The 14,831-nt window shown below is 44.5% G+C and overlaps 2 protein-coding genes across 2 annotated transcripts; one reads left to right on the top strand and one right to left on the bottom strand.

Annotated features, from left to right (window-relative positions):
* Positions 1 to 1,312: 1,312 nt before the first annotated feature.
* LOC145805389 (uncharacterized) lies at positions 1,313 to 2,471 on the bottom strand. Its single transcript, XM_082900512.1, has 2 exons — positions 2,034 to 2,471; positions 1,313 to 1,942 (listed from the first exon to the last, which is right to left on the bottom strand). Exons 1-2 carry the CDS (start codon positions 2,469 to 2,471, stop codon positions 1,313 to 1,315), a joined length of 1,068 nt encoding a protein of 355 aa, XP_082756638.1.
* A 1,406-nt stretch (positions 2,472 to 3,877) lies between these two features.
* On the top strand, positions 3,878 to 11,502 carry LOC114311043 (putative L-type lectin-domain containing receptor kinase S.5). The gene is made up of 6 exons (XM_082900511.1): positions 3,878 to 3,921; positions 6,419 to 6,705; positions 7,875 to 8,183; positions 8,627 to 9,022; positions 9,379 to 9,756; positions 11,270 to 11,502. The coding sequence occupies exons 1-6, from the start codon at positions 3,878 to 3,880 to the stop codon at positions 11,500 to 11,502; spliced, it is 1,647 nt and encodes a 548-aa protein (XP_082756637.1).
* Positions 11,503 to 14,831: the final 3,329 nt, after the last annotated feature.

Genomic DNA, 14,831 nt, shown 5'->3' with positions numbered 1-14,831 from the left:
TGGAGGCGGTCATACCCTTGGAAGTTGAAATGCCCACCCTCAGAACTGAGAGTTTTGAGCCCGAGCTAAATGCCGAGGCTATTGCCTTGGAGTTGGACTTAGCGGAAGAGCGCCGGGAGAAAGCCCTCATCCATGTTGCCGCTTACCAACAAGAGCTCTCCAAGAAGTATAACAAGACAGTGCACCCCAGACCGTTCAAAGTTGGGGATTGGGTTTTGAGGAAAATTATGGGCAACACCCTGGTGCCAGGAGAAGGCAAACTAGGGGCAAATTGGGAAGGACCTTACAAGATCACTGGTCTGGCGGGCAAGGGGGCTTACCACTTGGAGGATCTAGAGGGAAGAGCCATACCCCGGCCATGGAATGCGGCCAACTTGAAATTGTATTATTTTTAAGCTTTTTACTTTCCTCTTTTTTGTAAAGCAATTTTTTGGCTTGCAAAGCAGAATGTAATTCTTTTTGTCAAAATTATAGAAGTCATTTTGCATTAGCACTCGGATTGTTCTTTTAATGTTTAAAACCGAGAAGATTTGCTCCGGTTGGAAGAGTTGGTGTTTTGTCCAACTTAGGATCCCCAACCGAGATGATTTGCTCCGGTTGGAAGAGTTGGTGTTCTGTCCAACTTAGGATCCCCAACCGAGATGATTTGCTCCGGTTGGAAGAGTTGGTGTTTTGTCCAACTTAGGATCCCCAACCGAGATGATTTGCTCCGGTTGGAAGAGTTGGTGTTTTGTCCAACTTAGGATTCCCAACCGAGATGATTTGCTCCGGTTGGAAGAGTTGGTGTTTTGTCCAACTCAGGATCCCCGACCGAGATGACTCGCTCCGGTTGGAAGAGTTGGTGTTTTGTCCAACTTAGGATCCCCAACCGAGATGATTTGCTCCGGTTGGAAGAGTTGGTGTTTTGTCCAACTTAGAATCCCAACCGAGATGAAGTACTCCGGTTGGAAGAGTTGGTGTTCTGTCCAACTTGGGATTCCCAACCGTGATGAAGTACTCCGGTTGGAAGAGTTGGCGTCTTGACCAACATGGTATCTTGTCCAAACTAGCAACAACCGAGATGGATATTTCGGTGCGTGAATTTGTTTTGTTATGCTCAAGTGCGTCGACCATGTTATGGACTCCGGTCGACCAAGTGTTCAAATGATAAGTCATACCGAGATAGTTTGCTGAAGACGGAATTAATTACTACCGGGCAAACACTTAGCGAAAATTCAAAATTTTTCATTGATAAAGAAATTCATTACAAAAGGTGGGGACAAAGCCCGGTTACATCAAGTGTATTGAAATCAAAAATACAAAGAAAAGAAACCTAAACTAAGGGGGAAAGATTGGTGAACTCATCCTCGGCAGCATCAGCATCAAGGTCAACAGCTTGGCTTGCTTCTTGGGCGCCGGGCTCATCGTTGCCGGGCTGTTCAGGCACCTCGGCCTCTTCTTCCTCAGAATCTGTGTCATCCTCTCCATCTTCAAGTCCTTCCTCGGCCTCCGCTTGAAGCGCAGTAAATACATCATTTGCATATGGCACGAGGTAGACCGGTAGTGAAGCTTTGGGAGGATTGGCAAAAACGTCGGTGTCAGAGCCCTGGCCGAGGTGTTCACAGGCAGACTTCCAACCGGCCTTGAAGTAGATGTCTTGTGTTGCAAACACCTGCTTCTTATAGCTCTCCTCGGCCTCGTTGAACCCGGCCTTGTTGGCAGCCCGGCAAGCCTTCTTCTTCGCCTTCTTCAAAGCGTCAACCTCGGCCTGAAGCTCACTTTGTTTTTTCTCGGCTGCGCCCAGCTGACCGAGAAGTCTATTATTGTCATGGTTGGCCATTTCGAGAGAAGCTTTAGCCCGGCCGAGCTCGGCTTGGAGGCTTTCAACATGGCTCGCAGTGTCGTTGGCTTTCTGCCTAAGCCGGTGGATGCGCTCTAGGACCAAATGTTGTTTTTGAATGGCCTGCACAAAGAAGCATAGTACATCAGAAAGGGGACCGAGCAAGAAGAACCGAGCAAACACTTGTGAAATGTTAAAAAGAACGCCGACTTACCCTGGCCATCGACTTCACAGAAGATTTTACCAGCCGGGTGTCAGGGACGTGGTCACTGCCTACCACGTCGCCCGGTAGGAGAAATGCTTTGGAGAGATCGAAGGCAAGCAAATGTTCTTTGTCTGCCTTGATCGATGCAGTCGCCGGGATGTCCTGTCCCCGATGCTTCAGCTGAGGACGCCAAGCGAGCACGGGAGCAGGAGTTTCAGCAGGATGCTCGGTTGTCAGCTCGGTGACGAGCTCGGCGGAGGGATCTGCCCTTGGTCTTTTTCCAGCCCGGCGCGCTTCTCTGGCAGATTGCACGGCAGCTAGAGCTGGAGAAGCAAGGGCTATAACGGCAGCACTCGATTGACCGGCAGCCGGGGAACGGGTGGTGACGCTCGGAATCTCGGCTGAGGTCGCGGTTAGGAGGTTTTTGATCCGAGATCTTTTGGCCATTTCTTGCTCGTCGGTTAACCGGATTAATGGGACGTCTGGTAGGGTTGGATCTGGAGGTGGCGAAGGAGCTCTGAGGAAATCAGTTACTCTACTCCGGCGCGGTGCAGAATATCTGTAGGTGGGTGTGTAGCCGAGCAATTCGTTGCAGTCTCGGTGACGGTACCTAAGCACGGCCCGAATTGCCTCGACGTTGGGGAATTGGTAGTTGGCTTGCAAGGCTTGGATGGCTGCAAAAGAAACAGGGAAACCGGTTAATAAAACTAAAAGAATAAAGTTAACCGTGCAAATTTGAGTGGCTTACATGAAGAACCGAAGTCCTTGCTTATGAACCAGCCCGGCACCTCGGCTGTTTCGTAGTTGCCGGACACCCAGAAGAAATCATCATCGTGCATATCTTTGTCCGGGGTGCCGGTTACGATTTTTTCCTTGCCCGGTCTTATTTTTAAATAGTAAGCTAGGCCGTCACCGGTGTGGCCCATTGTGTATTGCCTCAATATCTCGGCTAGGCCTAAGTTGGTGCCTAGCCGTTGGTTCAATTCATGTACGCCGTTGATTATTCTATAAGTGTTGGTGGACACTTGGGTTGGCGCTAGCCCGGTACGGCGTAAGAACTCGGTAATCAGTGGGTTGAGAGGGAAACGAAGGCCCCCTTCGACAATGGACAGCACGGTGAAGGGGCATTCCTCCCTACCCCAAGGCGTGGTCTCTTCTTCGGCCAGCTCGAGATGGACATCGGCCGGGACGCCGTAGTCCTCTCTGAAAGCGGCTAGCGCGGCCGGAGTATCCACGAGGAAGCGGAACTTCCCCATTTGTGGCCGACTTACTATAGCCCGGTTGATGGGTTGGGCACGGTGATAAATTGCTGCAGCTCGGTCCTGAGAGGTTCAGGAATGACAGGGGTCCCCTTGGACTCTGCAGGAAAAGGATGGCAAGTGTAAGCGTGTGGTTTCGTAAAGGGAGCTAGACTTCAGCTCGGTCGGTAAGGGGGCCAAACTACCTCGGTTGTTTGATTAAGGAGCTCGGTCGCCCAAGCAGACCTGATGTTAGCCCGGTTGAGCGACCAAGTCCTTTGATTATCTCGGTTTTTGCCCCGGTTAGAGCAAACACGTTGTTTGCCCGGTTTGGCTGGCTTCTTGGATCAAAAAAAAGGTACAGAGCCCGGTTCACCCCAGTTCTTCGACGTTCTTCAGGAAGACGAAGAACACCAAGAACATTGGGAGGTTTAGAATGTTTTCTATGGTCTAAGCCCTAAAAGCTATGTTTTCGGGTCCTAATGTGTGCAAAATAAGAGTAAATAGCAACATAAGAGAGATTGGACATCTTACCTGTGAAGGGCCGAAGGTGTTCTTCCCAAACACGAAGAACGGCAGGATGGCAGTCGAGCTTGGGTCTGAGAATCGACAGAGATGGATGCAGCAGTAGAGGAAAAATGGAACTGGGGGGGGGGCAAGTTTGTATAGGCGTTAGAGACCGCCCAAATTCAAATTCTGGCAAAAACGGCGGGTTGGCTGCCCGATGACCAATGGCAGACCGCCACGTGTCACCATTTATGGCTTTGGCAGGACTGAAGCGACGGGTTGAAAAGACGAAGAGCCAACCGAGCTACTTTCAACGAGAAAAGGTCAGCCGAGGAATATAACCGGTCAAATCTGCGGACAATTGCGTCAACTAGCTCGGTCGAAGCTTGGCATCTTGACGACCAGATAAACGTTATCTCGGACGAGGTGAATAATCCCAGTCACGCTTCCGCGGACGGAATTAAGGGGCAATTGAGAGGGTGATTTATGCTCCGGCGTTGGGCCGAGGTATAAACCGAACAGGTTGGGGGCCCAGCAGAGCAGTGGGCCGAGATGATCGACTGTTCACCCGGAGATAGGCTACCAGAACTTGGGCCGGGCAGAGTTTGGACTATGTGCTGCCCCGAACCGTGCAGAAGGTGCTCGGCCAGGAAGTGACCGGTCAGACCAGGATGCTCGGTCCAAGGATTGACGAGATCAGACAGACCGAGAGGCCGGCGCTCGGAAAGGCGCAGTCAGCCGAGGTAGTTGACTGACCGGCGAGAAGACCGACCAAAGGAGGATCCCGGGCTAAGCTTTGCCGAGATGCCACCTAGCCCGATCCTTCATTCGGTTATCCGGTCGGGCGCTTAAGGTATGAAGCATGGTATGACCGAGGTAGGGCAGCTCGGCTGCCGAGCTCCAGCTATGCTGGCAGGCAGTTGAGAGCAGGTGATGAACGGCATGGTTTAAGCTGACAGATGGGATAGCAGAGCCACGTGTCAGGAGATGACAGGGAGTGGATATGGGGCACAGAAGGTATATAAGCCTGTCTGCGCCCCCCATACGCGATACACGAACACTCTGTAAGGAATTTCTTACACTCAAACACTCTCTCCCTTCTCTCTATCCATCCTAAGGTGTGTGCTAATTTGATCGTCGGAGGGTTTTTCCGGCCACACACCGCCGGGTAGCTCACCGTTACTTGCTCGCAGGTGATCGGACATCGACGGAGCTCGGAAGAAAGGAGTACGGGCTTGCCGGAATATTTGCTCCCCGTACATCTTCCAAATCGAATTAAGAATCACATTTTTAATATTTGATGCACTCATACTACGGAATGAAAGAGAGTAGGATTGAAATTCTCATTCTTCCCCTCAATTCTTGCTATCCAAACATAGTATAATGATTTTGAGATGCTAGCTATATTTTTCTTTATTTAATTACACTTTTGTAAAACGACAACAGTAATCATAAACATAGTCTAGGTTTTTATTTTTTTATTGATTTTTTTCCAGAATAATAAATATTCCGGGAAATTCTTTATTTGATATGATTTTGAGATGCTAACTATCTTAGTTTTTTCTTTGTTTTACTGTATGTAGAGAAGAGTTAATCTTAGATTCTTCCAATTTGAATGGACTTTCAAATGTATCTAAGCTTGGAAAAAGGCGAAGAACTCGCATCTTTTTTTTATCCGGCAAGTGAAATTTGATCTATTCACTGAACCCATACAAATGAGCGAATCCAAAAGTAAAACACTAGAAAACAGAACAATCATCCATTAGCCTTAAGTCTCCTCCGACTAATGATTTTCAAATAAAACTGTATAAACAAAATGTCAATAGAATAATATGACACAATCATTTTTAAAATAAAAAAAAAAAAGAAATTCATACACAATTTATTATCAGAATAATATAGTAGTGATATTTTAATAATTCCATGTCATTTAAATTGGCATTTTGTTTTAAAATAATGAAAAATGATTTTCAAACATAATTTTTGTGAAAAAAAGAAAGAAAATACCTCTACTGGAATAATGTGTGAATGACAATTTTGAAATAATAAGACACTTTTATGAGTTATTTGATTTGAAATGAATGAATATAAATTTGGCACATCATTTTATATATATTTTATGTATAACTTTTTTGTGTGTGTATCAATATTCTTAAATAATAAATCTCAAAGAAATCACATTATTTTGTATATAAATTTTGTAAATATATTTTTTTTTTGTTTATGGCACTACTTCTCTTAATATCAAAATTAGGCTCAAGAATTTTTGAAGTTTTAGGCTAAACGTTAAAATGAGATTTTATTCTATTGTGCTTATTAAAATTTGGAGCTTTTCATAATAAGAATATTTTAAAATTTCTTTGATAAACCCTAGGCGACGGACTAAATGACTTAATGATTGAGTCATTTTTTATCAAAATTGTGATTAAATAATAAAAAAAAGAAGAAGCATTTTCCATCTCTTCCAACCTCCTTATATATGCACAAACAAATGGGATAAGCCTTTCATTTCAACTACAACCATGTTAATACTTCTACTCCTCCTCTTCACCTTCCTCAGCCCTAGTTTCACCTCTGTCGACTCCTTCAACTTCTCATTCCCTTCCTTCGACCTGAGAGCTGCACCAATGGCGCCAATTTGATTTGCAGTGACTCTGCCACTGCAAGCAACGGCACTTTGGACGTGACGTCGGATCACCAACAACAACAACCGAGAGATCCACCGCCGATAAACCAGATTGTACTGGTGTTGTATAAATATCCAGTGATCGGATGGCCGGCGTATATATGCACCACTTTCAGTATTAGGATATTGACTGACCCCAACTCTGAAGGAGCTGGTGATGGAATGTCGTTTGTTCTGGCTCAGGATGCTGCACCCTCTCCTCCCAACAGCTTTGGCTCTTTTCTTGGTATCTTTGATCAGTCTACTCAAGGTCTATGTTCTCTTCCCTATCTTTTTTTTTTTTTCTTTTTTTAGGAAAAGTTTACCAATATTTTAGAAATTTTGTGAAGAAAATTTTTAGGCGATATGTGTTAAGATTTAATAGTGAGGTATTAATAATCCTATCAAATTAGTGTGGTATTAACTATCCCACCCCTACCCCATTACTAATTATCCTACAAATTTGTTGGATTAATTATCCATTGGATCAATAGTCCTAAACCAAATGTCAAAACAAACATAGGATGGTTGGGCCCACGGATTAATAATCCTAATCCCATACTTTAATCCTTCCAATCAAACATGCCCTTAATGTATTGTGTAGTTTATGTATAAAATGAATTATAGAGTGATGCATAGATAAAATCCTAAATAAAAATTGAGTACATATTATTTTAAGGAACTTTTGCAACTATTGTTTCTTTCATTGCTTCTTTCACTTTCCTCACTTTTATATGTCTTAGGAAATAACGAACACTAATCTATAAACTTAGAAATTTTATTCGAATTTTACAAAACATCGATCTATGGTGTTTTTTAAGTTTGTTGCAGGGGTTTTGCTTTGGTTGATTTGCTACTTTGCCCCTTGTTTTTTGGTTGGTTTCTCACTAATGTTTGATAATGCGTTAGCGAGTAATTGGGCATGCATCTCAGTGCCAACTTAATGGGGATTGGTTTATTTCGTTATGATACTCTCTGCACTAATCATTTTTCTTTATTGATGTAATATTTTTGATTTTCTTCAAAAATGTTATTTCTTTTGCCTATTAAAAAAAAAAAAATTCCATTTCTAGTTCAAATTGATTTATATGATTAAATCTCTACCCTACAATCCATTACCCAAAAAATTATAGGTCGCACCATAATATTTCTGAATAACAAATGCAACTAAGATGTGGAACCATAAATTGTGACCCCTTTTTTTCAAATTTTTCTTACAAAAATTTCCTTTTAATCAAATGCTTACAATTATATATATATATATATATATTTCTTTACTTCACTCTCTTTTAATTTCACTTTTCACAATTTTTTGAAGTTTAAAAACGACAAAAACAAAAACAAAAAACAAAAACAAAAACAAAACAAAATAAAAAAACAAACAAACAGAGTCTAAAAGGCTGATCTTAGAGTAATTGATGTGTAATATCATTATTACAGATGTAGTTCATCAACTTGCAATAGAGTTCGACACGTACAAGAATGAATTCGACCTGGATGATAACCACATCGCAATTGACACCGTAAGCGTAGAAAAGCCGGTTGCGGTGAAGAGCCTCAACAGCACCGGAATAAATCTCAAGAGCGGTAGAGAAATAACAGTTCGGGTTGAATATGATGGGTGGACCAAGAATCATCAGATTTATGTCGGGTATAATGGGGATCCACTAGTGAGCTTTCTCAATCATACAATGAAGTTGCAGCATACAGTTCCTAGCTCTGTTTCTGCGGGCTTCACAGCCGGCACAGGTACCCAGTTATTAATAATTATTTTTTTAAAGTACAATTTATTTATACTTTCCCCAATATTATATATACTGATCTCAAATTAAACAATTACTCTCCCTTTAATCTAATGAATTTACCTAATTATTCTTATTTTTCCAATAATATATACATTATTCAAAAATAAAAATATGAGTGTTTAGATGCAAATCATTATTTGAACATAAACATAATAAAGCATAAACTAAATATTTTAGTCTAATAGACTGCATGATTATTTCTTTATTCGTTTAACGAACAAATGACTAACAGTATTGGTCAAAGTGTTAAGCCAAAACTGTAACTGTAATTTCTTTATTACACGAGGGAGATTAGTCTAATTCCGATTTAGCACCAAATTTTCAATTAAATTTGATGTCATATTTTGGAAATAAAAATTAACCCGGCTGGCTTCGGTCTCTACACAGGTACTCTATCTGAAACCCATCAAGTTCTAGCTTGGAACTTCACATCCATTGAATTGCCAAACAAATCTCTGGGGACAGAAAACAACCTGGTAGTAAAAATCGCTGTTGCAGTGATTTATGGGCTGTTGTTTCTTGCAATATTGGCTTTACCATTTGTGCTTAGAGCTCTTAGAATACGAAAAGAGATGCTTGCAAGGAAAGTAGACATTGAAGTGATGATAGCAGCAGCAAATGGACCACAACTCTTCTCTTACAAGAAACTTTCAAAGGCGACTCGCAACTTCAGCAAAGACAACCTATTGGGAACTGGCGGTTTTGGCAGTGTTTACAAAGGGGTTATGTCGAAACCTCCCACCACTATTGCTGTCAAAAAAATCAATGCCACATCCAAACAAGGTTTGCTTTCTTTTCATTTCCCGATTATTAATACTGGCAGCACTGCATTCATTCTAATTGCACTCATACTCCACTAGGATTAATGCAGTGCTACCACTACCAAGTATTGCCAGCACTTATCCTAAAAATATACCCCCCCTTTTTTTTTACCTGATGAAAGTTTATGTATTCTATAACCTACGCTCTTTTTTTTTTTTTTTGGTTTTAGGACTTGGATTATTGTTGTTAATAATTGATTTATAATTAATGTTTTATTTTATTGATATTAATTTGAAATAAAATTATGTATAGCATTGCTCTTTTGAAAATTGTCATCATGAGTTCACGTATCAAAATCATTTTTCTGTCTAATCTAGGTGAGAAGGAATACTTGGCAGAAATCTGTACTATTAGCTGCCTAAGGCACAAAAACTTACTACAACTTCAAGGTTGGTGCCATGACCATGACCAACTCCTACTAGTTTACGAATATATGCCTAATGGCAGCCTTGACCACTTCGTCGATGAGGACAACACATTTCTTGATTGGGCAACTAGGTACAAGGTATTACTGGGATTAGCATCAGCATTAGTTTATCTACATGAAGAGTGTGGCAACCCTGTTGTACACAGAGATGTGAAGCCAAACAATGTCATGTTGGATTCAGAGTACAATGCACATCTAGGCGACTTTGGCCTTGCTAGGCTACTTCAAAATGAAGCCTCAGTCACAACCAGGATAGTAGGGACACCAGGTGTAGACACCCCATTTTTGACCGTCCTCAAGACTTGGACGTCATCGTTTTGAACACTCGATGATCATCCATGTTCGTGTTCGTTTTGAGTTCTCGGAGGTCTCGGTCGCGCGCTGTGGAGATGTGGTTTGAAAATACTCTTCAGATCCTGGGAGACGCTAGTGATCCTCAGCTAGTCACCTAAAAAGATACAAACACTCCAGTCGAGGGTGCCGGAATTAGCACTCCGACGGACAAGTCAGTTCAGACACTCAAGATAGCTTGTTTACTAAGTTAAGTGAAGTGATTCTTACATACCTTTCTAAATCCGTGGTTCTTGTATTTATACTTGGTTCTCCCTTGATTCTCGGGACTAGGGCCTACTTTTCAATCATTGCCCTTTCTCTTATTCGGCTCTAAGGATCTATACCTATTCGGCTCGTATATTATATTTGACTTCCCACTCATAAGATGCTACTGATTAATATCAGTCTTCTAAGACGCACCTTCTGATTTAGCCAATTAATTCGGCACCCACAATTGCCCCCCGAACTCCCCATTAGCGATAGTTAATCGGCGTGTTTGGTTTTGAAATGGAAAAGTTAAAATAGGCCAGGCGGCCTTGCGTACCCCAATACAGATGTAAGAATACGAACACTTTTTTGGTCATCATTACACTTTCCCGCCTCATTCGTGCGTCTCACATTTATTACGATTTGAAATTTCAGTCCTTTCGAATGCACATTTCGTTGAGTATTCGAGACTCTTGGACCGTCAACGGGTGTCCCTTCTCTGATTCGCATTGTGCAATTCTTCTTCGTCTATCTCTGCTCCTTTTAATCTTCGTAAGTCTTCTTCTCCTTTCTTTACAATCCTATTTTCTATTTGTCATTTTGATTTCGGCGAAACCTTGAATCCCTGCAAAAATGGCCAAACACTTGAAAGACCTCCTTTCTGAGGGTCGTATTTCAGGATTCCGGTGACATTTTTCCATTCCCGATGATGTCCACTTGTCTCTTGTGACGGACAGTACTCTTGATACGGAGAGGGAGGATCAAAATACGATCGTCTTCCCTCTCTTATCTATAGCGGAGAGCGGAGTCCGCTTTTCCCTACATCCACTGCTTAGGGCCATCCTTCGCTATTGGAGTCTGATTCCTTCTCAGCCCAACATAAATTTCTTTCGAATCATCCTCGGAGTGATAGAGTTGAACCGATATCTTAGGATCAACCTTGGCATTCCGGCAATTCGGCACTGCTACGCTTTGGCCAAATCTTCCGGTCGGCTGGGGCGATACTTTCTCAGGGCCAAGGACACTGACCATCACTTGATAACCATGCTTGCCAGTTCTGGTAAGAGGGTTGACGATGTAATGGTCAATGTCCGAGGTAATTGGGAGTTCGGGGAAGGCGAAGACCGCCTAGATCCTATTCCCAAACGGAAGGGTGATCCAAGTTGCCGTGTAACGCCTTGTGTTTGTTGGCTTGCCTTTTATTCGGCTTTTTTCCTTTAATCATCCCTTGTTCTTTGCAGGTAACAGTTTGAAGAAGATTCTTCCATCAACTGACGACGCAGTCCTTGAGGAGATCAAGTCTGCACTCAGATACTTCGGTCGTCCAAACGTACAAAAGCAAGGAAGAGCTGCTTACATACTTCTCCGGTATGAACCTACTTATACTACATTCTCGGCTGTGAAAGGCATTCCAATTCCAGCCGCGCGATCAACACCTTTCGGCTCTGCTCTTTCCCAGCTTCAAGAGTTTTAGGCAAATTTACCTTGAAGACTCGGATTCGGGGGCAGACGCGGAACCGGTGGTAGAGGTGGTGGCCGAACCAACCAGGGAGGTCACTGAGGAGGCCGAAGAGGTTGACGACGCGATACGCTCGGCGTTCGAGGCTGCCCGACTTAACCAGCCCTCACCATCCACTTTAGGTCGGGCAGAGTTTTCTTCCGGAGATATTTTTGCAAATTTGGAAGAACTATTTTTTCGAAGGTATGGCTGTGGAAAACCTTACGCAGATGGCGTGAAGGAAGAATGTCGAGCGAATGGCTGCTCGAAAGAAGGCCGAGGCCGCCCACTCTGAGCCCACCTTGACTAAAGCTTTCGTACCCATTATTGAAGAGACGATTCAGGTTGCTGCGGCTGAAAAGGGAGAAGGGGTTGAACAACAAGTCATTGGAGAATGGCTGATTCCGGAGGAGCGCGGCGAAAAGCATAGTGCCGAAGGGGAGGCTGGGTCGAAAATTAGCCTTGCTGCCAAACGGCCTCGTTTAGAAGAGCCGGACGTGGTTACGCCTTTTATTGTTTGGCCAAAGATCAAAGATACGCCAATCTCTTCCGATGCTTCGGCCATTGAGGATCTAGCCGTGGCGTTGAGCCTGGCGGCTTCAATTTCCTTGCCGACTGACAACGCAGCCTTTCGCGCTGTGCCGGATGTTGTGGCTGTAGCCCTATCAGCCCAGTCGGCGCTTCTGGTAAGTGCACCTCAGATTCTCTTGAAATTTTTTTCATTAAGGTATCTGACAACCTTAACTTGTTTTGCAGACTGTTGGCAGGATCGCGAACCTAGGTCGTCGCCTGCATGATGCCCTTGGCAGGATTGAGCGTTTGCAAGGGGAGTGGACGGTCAAAAGAGTAGAGCCGAGTTTGAAGTTGTGAGAGCCGAGGTGGAGAGTGCGCGAGCTGAAGCAGAAAAGGAAAGGGCTCGCTCAGCTGAACAGTTCCATTCTGAGGCTGAGAGTAGGGCAAATGCGAGCAAAGAATCGCTCAAGTTAGCCAAGGAGGCGCTTGCTGAGGTGGAGGTTCAATTAGCGGAGCTCAAGGTGGCCAAGGAAAAAGCTGATTCTGAGGCTTCTAGGGCATTTGATGCAGGAAAAAGCACCGCCTTCGCGGAATATGTAGATGAAGTCCCCAAATTCGAGAATCGGGGGTTCAAACATGGATGGCTCAAAGCCCTTGCTGCCGCTGGAGTTACATTGGCCTTGCCAATTCCTTACGAGCAAGTGAATGTTGAGCCACTTGAATCTGACCCCGAGGATTGATCTGGGAGTCATTTCGATTATATTAAGTAGTTTTGATTTTGATGTAAGCTTTTGCTCGGTAGACTTTTGTTGGCTCAGGGTAGTTTTCATGTATAAATTGGTTACTATTTGCGCTCAATTTAGTAATGAAAATTACCTTGGTATTTCACCACCATTTGTACATAGTTTGTGAAGTTATGTTAATGAAGAATGTTTTTCCTTTTACTAATTTGGATAAAATCACTTAATATGAGTTTTGAAGAATAGATTCATGAGCCGGCTGGGGTACTTAAGCCGGATAGATTAATAAATCTGCCTTTGCCCCAGGCAGTGCATGATCAATTGGGGACCAGGTGAAACAACCTCAAGAGTTTTGAAGAATAAGTTCATGGGTCGGCTGGGGCACTTAAGCCGAATATTGATAAATCTATCTGCCCTTGCCCCAGGCGGTGCATGACCATTCGGGTGCCGGGTGAGACGAACTTCGGAGTTTTGAAGTTGATTCGTGGGCTGGTTGGGGCACTTAAGCCAAATATTGACAAATCTATCTGCCCTTGCCCCAGGCGGTGCACGACCATTCGGGCGCCGGGTGAGACGAACTTCGGAGTTTTGAAGTTGATTCGTGGGCCGGCTGGGGCACTTAAGCCGAATATTAACAAATCTATCTGCCTTTGCCCCAAGCGGTGCACGACCATTCGGGCGTTGGGTGAGACGAACTTCGGAGTTTTGAAGTTGATTTGTGGGCCGGTTGGGGCACTTAAGCCGAATATTGACAAATCTATCTGCCCTTGCCCCAGGCGGTGCATGACCATTCGGGCGCCGGGTGAGACTAACTTCGGAGTTTTGAAGTTGATTCGTGGGCCGGCTGGGGTGCTTAAATCGAATATTGGTAAATAAGCCGCATATTGACAAATCTATCTACCCTTGCTGCAGTCGGTGCAGGACCATTCGGGTGCCGGGTGAGACGAACTTCGGAGTTTTGAAGTGGATTCGTGGTCCGGCTGGGACACTTAGGCCGAATATTGACAAATCTATCTGCCCTTGCCCCAGGCAATGCACGACCATTCGGGCACCGGGTGAGACGAACTTCGGAGTTTTGAAGTGGATTCGTGGGCCGGCTGGGGCACTTAAGCCGAATATTGATAAATCTATCTGCCCTTGCCCTAGGCGGTGCACGACCACTCGAGCGCCGGGTGAGACGAACATCGGGGTTTTGAAGTCGATTCGTGGGCCGGCTGGGGCACTTAAGCCGAATATTGATAAATCTATCTACCCTTGCCCCAGGCGGTGTAGGACCATTGGGCGCCGGGTGAGACGAACTTCGGAGTTTTGAAGTGGATTCGTGGGCTGGCTAGGGCACTTAAGCCGAATATTGACAAATCTATCTGCTCTTGCCCCAGGCGGTGCTAGACCATTCGGGCGTCGAGTGAGATGAACTTCAGAGTTTTGAAGTGGATTCGTGGGCCAGCTGGGGCACTTAAACCGAATATTGATAAATCTATCTGCCCTTGCCTCAGGCAGTGCACCACCATTCGGGCGCCGGGTGAGACGAACTTCAGGGTTTTGAAGTCGATTTGTGGGTCGGCTGGAGCACTTAAGCCAAATATTGATAAATCTATCTGCCCTTGCCCCAGGCGGTGCATGACCATTTCGGCGGCGGTCGATTAAGGTTTTCTCAATTAATGAGATTTCCTCGAGGGTGCTGCCTCTGTAAAGAATAAATGATTAAGGGTACAACTTTTATGAGTACAACAAACAACTGATTCCAGCTTTTGAAGGTATCGTGCGAATGTCGAACAGACTCTTCTTCAGCAACAGAGGGGAAGCGAGGACGCTAGCTGAGCTAGGTGAAGACATGAATCGAGGGAGTGATCCTCCGCGCATAGGGAGTAGGAGTTTCGGGGGTCGAGAGAGGCGTCAGTCTCCTCGACGTCAAAGTAGGTCGCCCAGGCGGGAAAAGCAGTCGCAGGGCAGATCTTCGCAACCTCGAGTCGAGAGGGGATCTAACGCGAATCCATGCCCACTAAGCTTCGCGGTATTCGTGGGGAATAGACCCATGACAGAAGCAGACTC

This window comes from Camellia sinensis, chromosome 13 (genome assembly GCF_055761805.1).
Source record: "Camellia sinensis isolate YWXY chromosome 13, ASM5576180v1, whole genome shotgun sequence".
Lineage (NCBI taxonomy): Eukaryota > Viridiplantae > Streptophyta > Magnoliopsida > Ericales > Theaceae > Camellia > Camellia sinensis.
Note: the sequence above shows the minus strand (reverse complement) of the source record. Positions and strands in the feature narration are given on the sequence as shown.